Genomic DNA, 11202 nt, shown 5'->3' on the forward strand with positions numbered 1-11202 from the left:
GTCTAAATATATAATAATAATAATAATAATAAATCAAGATGCAAAAGGTTCGAGAAGGAGTTTGGTCAATAATTATAAACAAAAATATTTTAAGACATTTTGGTTGTGTTCGTGTTCTGTGTATTCAGACATTCATCTATATCTTTCAAGAAATGTGCATATAGTAATTATATTCGAGCTTTATCAAAACAGACGAAGATTAATGCTATTTTTAACCATTTATAGATATATTTAAAACGTGATATTATTGGGAATATTTTTTTTTTGAAATATTTAAAAGTTTAATAGTATTTTAAAAATATTTTAATAAGTGCATTTTTATGCAAAATATTGGAAAATTTTAAGATAAAATGTAAAAATATTAAATATTATAAGTTAATTACAAAAACAATTTTTTTTTTTATTTTTTTTTATTTTTCTCCGGGTTTTCTTTTGGGGCGCCAATCCCCTGCCAAAACCCTCACAGCGAAGCATAAACCTTACGCCGGCACCGGAAGGAGCTCGAAAGCACAGCCATGGGGAAAGCCGATAACATCCTCCAAACTCTCGGGGACTTCACCAGCAAAGAGAATTGGGACAGTTTCTTCACCATCCGCGGCCATGGGGATGCTTTCGAGTGGTATGCCGAGTGGCCTCAGCTCAAAGATCCACTCATTTCCCACCTTCCTTCCCTCTCCAAAACAACATCTCCTCAGATTCTCGTTCCTGGCTGCGGAAACTCCAGTCTATCTGAACAGCTTTACGACGCCGGCTTTCGATGCATCACCAATATTGATTTCTCTAAAGTTGCAATCTCCGATATGCTGCGCCGGAACGTGAGGGAACGCCCCGATATGCGGTGGCGCGTCATGGATATGACGAGCATGCAGGTAGCTAAGTTCTTGGAGTTAAATTTGATTGTGGAAGTGTTTTGTGTTGGGCATTGCTGTTGTAGGATGTTGTTGGCTGTACAGTATTCACTAATTTTGGTGCGGGATTGATTTTAGAGCGACGGAATGAAATGCATCTAGTTTACGAACTCTAAGGCATCGAAATTCCTAAATTTGTAGCTCGTAGAATACGGACTCTGCCAAAATGAATTAAGAGGAAGTTTAGAAACTTTTTTCTAATTTAAGAACCCACTGCGTCAATTCTCTTTAATTCATTCTTGTTAGATATGAACTTTGATCAAATGAAATAAGGGGACGGATTCGTCAATTCTCTTTAATTCATTCTTGTTAGATATGAACTTTGATCAAATGAAATAAGGGGACGGATTAAGGTTATATTATACCGGCTAAAGAGTATCCGAGTTATGGCTACATTTCACTTCCATAGTATTCTCTTCTCCAGAAATTCCAGTTTTTCATTTCTCTGACCAGTGCTTTGCAGTTCACGAACGATACATTTGAAGCTGTTGTTGATAAAGGTGGATTGGATGCTTTAATGGAGCCAGAAGTTGGTTCCAAGCTGGGAAGTCAGTACTTATCTGAGGTGCTAATTTAAAGTTATTGGGCTATCTTGACCCGATAGTTTAATTTGATTCTAATCAAGCAGTGTCATTTTTATTATAGTTTCACTTCCTATCAAAAAGAGAAAAGAAAAAAAAAAAAAAGAAATAGTTTGATCTCACTTAGATGGATTGTTTTTTTCAGGTGAAAAGAGTTCTAAAACCAGGAGGAAAGTTTATTTGTCTTACATTAGCAGAATCTCATGTTTTAGGTACTATCTTAATAGGTTTTTTCGCAGATCAACTCTGAGAATTTTTTTTTTAATGATTTGAGGCAACATTGTGTTAGTCTCGTTAAAAGTCTTTCACCTAGTTATTTTCTTCAACTCGCCTCTACCAAATATGCATTCTGATTTGCTGCTCCATCTGCAGTCACCTAGTTATTTTCTTCAACTCGCCTCTACCAAATATGCATTCTGATTTGCTGCTCCATCTGCAGGCTTGCTTTTTCCCAAGTTCCGTTTTGGATGGAAGATGAGTATTCATGTCATACCTCAGAAACCACCGAGTAAGCCTAATTTTCAAACCTTTATGGTGGTGGTGGAGAAAGATGAATCTACTGCATTGCACCAGATAGAATCTTCTTTAAATTTTTCTTTGCTCGATGGTGGAGAAAGATGAATCTACTGCATTGCACCAGATAGAATCTTCTTTAAATTTTTCTTTGCTCGATTCCCATGGAAATCAGGTTACGAATTGCCTTCTTTAACTGTGAATTTGTGTTGGAATTGCCTTCTTTAATAGATGTTGATTTGGTTGAAAATTATTCTGATGTGTATTCTCCATCATATAAAGATATGTGATGCAGACCTTGGCTATTAATTTGCTAAAAGCTTGACTGAGGCTACTGATCTATTTTCAGACTCGTGAACTTGTCAAAACTCTTGAGAACGAGAATATAATTCGCCAAAAGTGTTCCAGTGGTGCTGATTTGCTGCTCTCTCTTGAAGACCTGCAACTAGGAGCGAAGGGGGATCTGCAGAAGCTTCACCAAGGCCGTCGGATTCAATTTACTTTAGGTGGACAAGGGACCTCCGTTTTCAGTTATAGAGCTGTACTTCTTGATGCTCGGGAACAGTCTGGCTCATTCTCGTATGAATGCGGAGTTTTTATAGTGCCTAAGGTCTTTTTCCTTGAGTCAAAGTTAATTTTATTAAAGAATCAAGATAATTCACTCGTTGCATCATCATGGAAAATTAACATTTTTTATTTGTCTAGATCCTTTGGAACTGTTAGTTGGATGCTTTTAATTTATGTTTGATTTGGAAAGGGGACTATTTTGCTATGATTGAGTAGGTTTCCTGACTTCGCCTTTTTGTGATAAAGGCAAAGTTTGTGGCATGCTAGTTTCTTCTCGATTTTGTGGAGGTTTGGCTTGAGAGGTTTTGTGATGAGGTTTGGGAGCTAGTGAAATTTAATCCCTCTTTGTGGGAGTCAGTCACTAGGCCTTTTTGTAGTTATGAGCTTGGTCTTGTTTTGTCGGATTGAAGTCCCTTTATGTAGCTTTTGGGACTTCCTTTTTGTTGGGCTTGTATCTTGTATGCCCTGTATTTCCTTTCATGCTTATCAATGCAAGCTCGGTTTCTTACCCAAAAAAAAAGAAAAAAACTATGATATAATGTAAAGCTTTGAATTTATTCTAGCTCAAAGGAATTAGTCACCTTATGGAGAAACTTGTCGTGCTGTTGAACTTCGTCAAACCATCTGTTTGTCAAAATGAATTTGTGAGATGAGTAAATTTTGAAAAAGCATCAAACTTCAGGCTTATTGGTGAAATATTTGTGTTCTGCATATCATGACCCTTGAGCATTCTTAGGCACTGGTCACCCCCTGCGGAAAAAAGGAAGAAAATTATTAATGTAGGTTTTATTTGTTATTTTGGACTTCATTCAGCATATAATTGGAATCTTGCAAAGATTTATTAATGTAGGTTTTATTTGTTATTTTGGACTTCATTCAGCATATAATTGGAATCTTGCAAAGATAACAGGGAGGATGGAAATTAGAGTACATGTTTGTGGTCTACTTCCATTATTTTGCTTTGTTTATGTGCTGGAATGCATCTAAGTGGATGGTTGAAATTTCCTTTGGTTGTTTCTGCTTTTGATGCACGTGGTATTGCAATACTTTTACATGTATATTGAATTGTTATTTTTCAGACCCGAGCCCATGAATGGCTGTTCTCTTCAGAAGAGGGCCAGTGGATGGTCGTTGAGAGTTCGAAAGCAGCTCGCCTTATAATGGTATTTGCTTATTGAACATTGAAGCTCTGTGCACATATTTCTATCTATAGTATTCGTTACACCTATCACCTATTTTCTCAGATTCTATTAGATGAGACACAATCTGGAGCCAACATGGATGCTATTCAGGTACTATTTGCTTTGCCTCGAATTTTTCCATTGAGGTATGAACTGATATTGCTAACTATATATACTTTTCACATCTTTGTTGGATTTTCAGAAAGATTTATCTCCCCTAGTTAAACAATTGGCACCGGGTGAAAATGACAGTGGATCTCAAATTCCGTATGTAACATAAACCCCTATGTTTTTCCTCCTGGCTCCCTTTCTTTCCAAAGATATACGTACTGTTCTTCTTTACCTCAATTGATAAATGGGAAGCATTTTGTCATTGTACTTAGTCTTTTACATGTCATTATATCATGTTCTTTATAGTAAAGAAATTTCACATGTCATTATACACGTAATGACAGTTTAAAATCCTCAAGTTTTCTGAAATGTTGTGGTCCGGAGAAATGTGGTTGATTTAGAAAATTGAAGAGAAATCTTCATTGTGTACACCTTTATTTTCATCTTTAAACTCATTAACGACTACTATTTGAAAGTTACTTGTGCTGCGCCCTTACAACTTTGTTACTGGTCAATTATCAGGGACAAATATTTGACCCTTTATTTATTTATTATAATAGTAATTTATTTTAATTTAAAATTAGATCTTTTTACAAGACAATCAGACAATGGGTGTATTTCTCACTGTTTGTTTGGAATAGTTCTCTTATTGCTTGAAAAGTTTATTATTTTATGTAGGCAAAATTATACAAAATAACCCTGAACTTTATTTTTGTATAAAAGATGAAGTTGTAAGATTACTATTAACCTTTATAAGTGTTTTAAAACTATTATTGGAGTAGAAAACCCATTAGAATGTTGAATGAAAAGTCAATGTCTAAATGTCGGTCTTTCAAAATCTTAATCCAGACAAGCATCCATTGCCACGTCGATTTTCTGTCTAACATTCTTACGGGTTTCTACTCCAAGTATAGTTTTGAAACGTTTAAACAAGGGACAAAGCTCAGAAGTATTTTTTATAATTTAGCCTTTTATATACAATTTTTTGAAAAATTATGTGCAGTTGTATTGAATGTACTATAAAAAGTGACTAATTAATGCTTTGAGAATGTCCAGGACAGATTGTGATTTCCTTACATAGAATGTTGATTGTCATTGTTGCAGATTTATGACGGCAAGTGATGGGATCAAGGAACGTAATTGTGTTTTCCAGGTCTCAAATATTTCTAACGCCTAGGGAAATTGGATATCATAAGTGTCCTCTTCCTCAATTCTTACTTACTTTTCTGTAGGGTACGTCTTCATTAACGGGATCGATAGTTGTTGAAGACGTGATATATGAACATGTAAGTAATGATGCCAGTCGCATCTTCCCAACGGGAGACTTGATATTTCGTCGCCTTATTTTCCAAAGAACAGAGAGTTTGGTGCAGTCGGAGGCTTTGTTGACAAGGGAAAGACTTCATGAGACAGTTTCTGGTCAGATGGACAGGAAAAGGTCTCATTCATCATCCAAATCAAAGAATAAAGGAAAGAAGAGACTGAATAAGGGTAACAAACTCTGAAATTTAGTTTAAATTTCAGGATTAAATTATTTCGGTTTGGATATAAACAAAAATGGTACTTCTCATTTCTCCACTAATTTTTTTCTGGAAAAATTCAGTCTATAAAACACTGATATTAGGCCGGTGTTAAAGTTGGGACTTACAGGATTGAAATTTAATTTAAGTATGGCGTGTTAAATTTGGTCATAAATACAAAAGAGAAAAAGGGGAAAATGAATAGAAAAGGATGCTGTTGGTAATCACAGCGACCCACGAAAACTTATGGGAATCAGGTTCTCACCGGGGTAGGTAGGTATTATAGAATGCAAGGTAGGTTTTATACCCAACGTTCTCTGTCCTAAACGAGAGAATCCTAATTTTACTCCTGCGGGCATTTTGGATTCCCATAAATTAAAGGAGGCTGCTGACCCCTTTATGTCCCTTTTATATGCATAAGAAGTTGAGTTACGATTTAGTCTCCGTGCAAAGAAATTCTATGTGCTAATTGAATAGACTTGCTATACTATTGATCCATTTAACCTGTGGCCCTGTGGGGACCCGCCACGAACAAGGTGAGTATCCCCATTTAAATGGAGAATGAGGGAGAGGGTGGGGAGAGTTTGGGGATGAGGATTATACTACCCATCCCCCCCTCCCCCACATTGGTTTATGATTGATTGATTTATTTTTATTTTTATTATAGTAAATAAGTTGTCAATGACTATGTTGTAATATTGAAATTTGAAATTTTAAAATTTATGTTGGTTGAACATTATAATTATATTTTTGCTTAGGGAGTTTTATTGTTTTTATTAAGGTTAATTTACAATCTTTTCTTTAAATAGTTCTATTTAGAATTGTCCATTTAGGAGTTTTTTTTTTTTTTTTTCTTCGGAAAGAATTGTTATTATAGTTGAGAAAAAATTTAAAAAGTAAAAATATAAAAACAAAAATGGAGAAATTTCCTGTGGGGAACCTGCTCCTCGTGAAAAAAAAAAAGTGCAATTTTGTGGAGATGGGAATTGAAATATGTTGCGGGGATAGGAATGGGAAAGTCTTCCCCATTCTCGCCCCTGTCCTGTCTCAGTCCCTACCCCTGCACCGCTCTGTGGACATCTAGCTTTTCACATTCATTTTTTAAGCTTTGAAGTTTAGCTTTTTGGTGTTGCTTGAATAGAGGATTAGCATTTAAGTATTTAGAGTCAAATCATTGCTTTCATATTGTATTATTTTCTACTATATTTTGTTTTTTTATTAAGCTAAATTCTAATATATAATACAACCCTAGAGTATAGCGCTTGTAATTTTAATTAATTTTCTTATTCTAATTGGATTTTTAAGTTCTAATTTTAGTGCAATAAGTTCTTACCATTTTTGTATTGAGGCTCGTGGATCAAGACTTAAATCCTAGGATGTCCCTACAGTGCAGCACTGGATCTTACAGTTTTCCCCCTCTTCTCTTTATTTTTGTGCCATTTTTTTTTCCCCTTAGTAGCTTATGATTTAATTGCTGAGCCCAAAATTTGTGAATCAGATTAAACTACTCAAAGCTCAGATTTAACCCTAAATAATCCCAACAAAAGTTCCCGCCTATCCAGCATCACTCTCACTTTGTTTTCTATCTTTTTCTGTTGTTGATATAATGTGACAGAGTCCAGTGACCAAATGAAGGTTTATCATTGCTATCTGGCAAGTTCTTATCATTTGGGGATCATTTCGGGGTTTATGTTGATATCTCAATATTTGGAGAGTGTAGCATCAGCTAGAACAACGGCAAGTTCACTGTCTTTGACCCTTCTATGATCTCTTCCTACATTGAAAGTGCAATGTAAACGTGCACTTTTCTACAAGCATTTTTTCAACTTATGCATTATTTTTTTTTTTTCATGGAATCAAGTTTTAAGCTGTTAGAGAAGTTTGATGGTGGAAATTTAGGGTCTATTTGGAGTGACTTTTTAATTGCTTAAAAAGAGTCACCTTAACCTGAATAACCACTTCTCAATTTTCTTTTATGTAAACAAATCATTATGTAGAGGTCCGCTCCTTCTATCTGTCTTGTATGTGTGCCTTCCTCTCTTGTTTCTTTCCCTTTTCGACTGAAATTTAACTAGCTGTTCTTGACAGGTGAATACAGTTGTCATTGGTCTTGGAGCAGGTTTGCTGCCCATGTTCCTCCGTGCATGCATGTGTTTTTTACACATTGAGGTACTTCTTCTCCCCTACCCCCTTAAAACATGGTGAATTTTTTCTTAAATTGTGATAAGTGTAAAATGATCCAGGTGGTTGAGTTGGATTCAACAATTCTCAAACTTGCAAGGGATTACTTCGATTTTACTGAGGATGCAGATTTGACGGTATTCATGCTACACCTATGTTACTTTTTTGCTAGCTGACATAATGTTTTTTTAACTCTTAATTCTTAACAGTCTATACTTAGTATTTGTCTAATGTCTTTGGAGTAAGTTTGGTCTAAGTCTTGGTTTTCATGTAAGAAACATCAGCTGATGGTGTAGAACTGCCACCATTTAAGCTGATGGGATAAAATACATCTCCTCTTTGCAGTATATTTCTAACATCCTCCATCACCTATGACTTAGGGAACTCGATTGGGATGCGAAATTAGTGTATTATCTATAATCGTTCGAGAAAAATTAGCACGAAAGGACTTTGAGCACAAAACCTCTTCTATGAAGTGCGTTAAACTATCACTAGACCCAAAACTTTAAACTATAGATTAAGGTAAATTTAATCTTTTTAGTGCATCCTATAAGGAAATCTAAATTTATTTTTTCAGATCAAGCTACGCAAGCACTGCCTCATAACTTTCATCCATGCAATGAATTTTCTTTTTTCTTTTTACTTCAATTCTTCAAGTTCTCTACAGAAATGCAGCGGAGTTGCCATTTCTGAATGCATTCTGCCATGTAATAAATGTCAATCCTGTGCATATTTTGACTCGGCTTTGATTTAGAGCCATCTAGATTTGTTCTGAAACTTTTCTACACTGCACTTTCATGTATAAGAATGAGGGTTATCCGTTGATATTTCAGGTTCATATTGCTGATGGGATTCAGTTTGTTAGAGAGTTCAGAAATTCTGGGGCAAAGGATTCATCAGCCATTGTTCTCGACAATGGAAACTCATCTCATGTAAAACATCGAGGAGATACGAAGATTGACATACTTATTATCGACGTGGATGCAACAGACTCAAGGTAGTCTGGACTATAATTTGTGTGATATTTTTCTTAGTTTTATTCCCTCCCTCTTTAAACTAAGCCTTCATTGAGAATTTGAAAGAAGGCACTAGGACAAAAATAAAATAAAATAAAAATCCCACACAAAATTCTGATATTCCTCTTGAGCTTTCTCATAACACAAGAAACAAGACTGCCCCTCAAAATTATTCCCTTTGGGCCTACCAACCTATTTCGACCAACCCCCGAGAACAGTGAATTTAGAATAGTCACAACTCTTCCGAGTTCTACTGAAATATGAATTCCACCTGGGGAAGGCTTGCATCAGGCTCCGCAGCCAACCGCCCCGATTCCATCTTCCACCCCGATATATGGCAAACATACCCAAGGGGCAAACTCTCCGTGTGAGGACATCTCTGGGCTGGAAGCACTTTTCTTTCTTTTTCGTCACACTAGCAAACAAAATCGATTATATTTCGTATATCAGAAAAAGGAACAAAAAAGGAACAATTCATCAGGTTCAGGATTGATCTTCCTCTTGAGCTTTCTCATAACACAAGAAACAAGACTGCCATAAAATTCTTCCCTTGTCCACAGTGGGGATCAAGGAGCACCTCCTCAATCATAGCACCATACTCCCTACCGTAGAACCCCCTCTCATACAAAACCTATATTAGCTATAATGGGAAGAAAACTTCAAAACAAGACAACCAATTGTGCAAATTGAAAAAAGATAAACGAAGGTTCGAGAACATTCACGTGTAGACTCTCATTGTTTTTCTGACCTGTGTAGCTCTGGAATGACCTGCCCGGCAGCTGATTTTGTAGAAGAACCTTTTCTTCTAGCAGTGAAAGATGCCCTCTCCGAGCAGGGTATTTTTATTGTAAACTTGGTCACGCGATCTCCGACCATTAACGATATGGTTGTCTCAAGAATGAAAGGAGTGAGTACAAACATTCTGGACTAGGCATGTATTTAAGCTTTATTTTCAATTGCATCTTAAATGTGTTCTTGTGCAGGTCTTTAATCACCTCTTTTCCCTTCAACTCGAGGAAGAAGTGAATGAAGTGATTTTTGCTCTTCCTTCAGAGTTCTGTATAAAGGAAGATCTCTTCAATGAATCAGCTCTTCAGCTTGAGAAACTTTTAAATCTGAAACACCCAGAAATCAGGCAAAGCATAGTTGATGCTACAAAGAAGATCAGATGTCTGAAGTAAAAAGCTAGCATTTTCACTGAAGAAGTAAGCTCATTTACATTTTTAAAAATTATTGTAATGTACAGTAAGTTATATGTTTTCTTTAGATCTAAATTTATCATGGAAATGCTAGGGGTTGAGATCTTACTTTCATCCTTAAGTTTCAATGATTTGCATTTTTGCGTAGAAAACTTTTGGTTCATGACCTGGGTAAAGCACGTTCATGCGCATCTCTTCATTAAGGTTTCATCGTTTCATCTCGAATGAGGATTCGAACATATACCACTTTTATCGTTTATGTAATGATGTTAGGCATGATCAATTATTTGAACATCTAACTATTTTTATCTCTCATGCGCATCTCCTGCTAGAATAGCTAAAGCACGTTCATGCGCATCTTGATTAAGGTTTCATCTCTAATGAGAATTCAAATATCTACCATTTTTATCGTTTATGTAATGATGTTAGGCACGATCAATTATTGTTTGGTGCGCTAGGATGATGCATATAAGTCGAGATCTTTTGAAAATTTTGGTATCGATTGCAGATTCAACCTTTAGTACTAGATGACATATAGTTGGCTCGTCTAGTTCTTCGTTGAGTTGATGCTCTTATATGCACTCAAAATTGACTCAGTTCTAACTCGATAGATTTAAAAGACGAGTTTGGTTGGTTTTACGTTTTTGTTTTCTTTGCTTTGCTTGGTTAGTAAAGGGTTGGCTTCTTTTCTTTCCCCAATTTTGTAGGAGTCTCAAATCGATCATAGTTGAAGAAGTAGAAGATCTTGGAAGACTTTCCAAATTTGGTGATTTAATTTTTTTATAATATTTCACTGAATGTTTTCTTCTGTAGCGAAGACATATGTTTGGATTTTGAATAAATATTTAAAATCTTTTAACATTTAACATTTACTATGGATTCTTAATTATTCAATTTATAAGTAATAAATATTTAAAATCTTTTAACATTTAACATTTACTATGGATTCTTAATTATTCAATTTATAAGTAAAAGTTTCCATATAATTTTCAATTAAATGGAGAATTAAATACATCAATAATTATTCATTTCAAGAAAAACTAACCTTCAATGTTAGATTAAATGATATGGTTATTAAAAATAAAATAAATAAATAAAATAAAAAAACTAACCTTCAATGTTAGATTAAATGATATGGTTATTAAAAATAAAATAAATAAATAAAATAAATAGGAGTTGATAGAAAATAAATTAACATTTTTTTATATCATTATTAAAATTAAATAGAGTTGTTAGATGAACACGACCATCCACATCATATTGTCCACTTTGAACATAAGCTCTCGATTATACCAATAGGGAGAGTATTCTTTGATTATAAACTCATATCATTCTCTAAAATATGAGACTTTCATTGAGAGAAATTAAAGTTATAGAGTGTAAAAATGAAAAAAAAAAATACTAAATCGAATTTTAAAAATACAA

At 34.8% G+C, this 11202-nt stretch overlaps 1 protein-coding gene across 3 annotated transcripts; it reads left to right on the forward strand.

The window, feature by feature from the left end:
• The first annotated feature begins 415 nt into the window (after nucleotides 1-415).
• Nucleotides 416-10552, forward strand: LOC111473864 (methyltransferase-like protein 13). Of its 3 annotated transcripts, XM_023119232.1 has the most exons (18): nucleotides 416-869; nucleotides 1372-1473; nucleotides 1635-1701; nucleotides 1929-2029; nucleotides 2097-2177; nucleotides 2352-2612; nucleotides 3649-3732; nucleotides 3814-3861; nucleotides 3953-4017; nucleotides 4966-5014; nucleotides 5094-5352; nucleotides 6997-7118; nucleotides 7470-7550; nucleotides 7625-7699; nucleotides 8396-8559; nucleotides 9335-9485; nucleotides 9562-9792; nucleotides 10486-10552. In XM_023119232.1, the coding sequence occupies exons 1-17, from the start codon at nucleotides 516-518 to the stop codon at nucleotides 9757-9759; spliced, it is 2262 nt and encodes a 753-aa protein (XP_022975000.1). In that variant the 5' UTR covers nucleotides 416-515; the 3' UTR covers nucleotides 9760-9792; nucleotides 10486-10552. The 3 variants fall into 3 exon arrangements, with proteins under 3 accessions (XP_022975000.1, XP_022974999.1, XP_022975001.1); XM_023119231.1 differs by lacking the exon at nucleotides 10486-10552 and having other exon boundaries at nucleotides 9562-10089; XM_023119233.1 differs by lacking the exon at nucleotides 10486-10552 and having other exon boundaries at nucleotides 1929-2103; nucleotides 2348-2612; nucleotides 9562-10089.
• Nucleotides 10553-11202: the final 650 nt, after the last annotated feature.

This window comes from Cucurbita maxima, unplaced genomic scaffold (assembly GCF_002738345.1).
Source record: "Cucurbita maxima cultivar Rimu unplaced genomic scaffold, Cmax_1.0 Cma_Scf00176, whole genome shotgun sequence".
NCBI classification, from domain to species: domain Eukaryota; kingdom Viridiplantae; phylum Streptophyta; class Magnoliopsida; order Cucurbitales; family Cucurbitaceae; genus Cucurbita; species Cucurbita maxima.

Excerpts from the sequence above, each read along its gene's own strand:
- LOC111473864 (XM_023119232.1), top strand. The coding sequence starts at position 516 with ATGGGGAAAGCCGATAACATCCTCCAAACTCTCGGGGACTTCACCAGC. Across the intron at positions 7,551-7,624 it reads TGTGTTTTTTACACATTGAG|GTGGTTGAGTTGGATTCAAC; the intron begins GTACTTCTTCTC and ends AAAATGATCCAG. Across the intron at positions 9,486-9,561 it reads TTGTCTCAAGAATGAAAGGA|GTCTTTAATCACCTCTTTTC; the intron begins GTGAGTACAAAC and ends GTTCTTGTGCAG.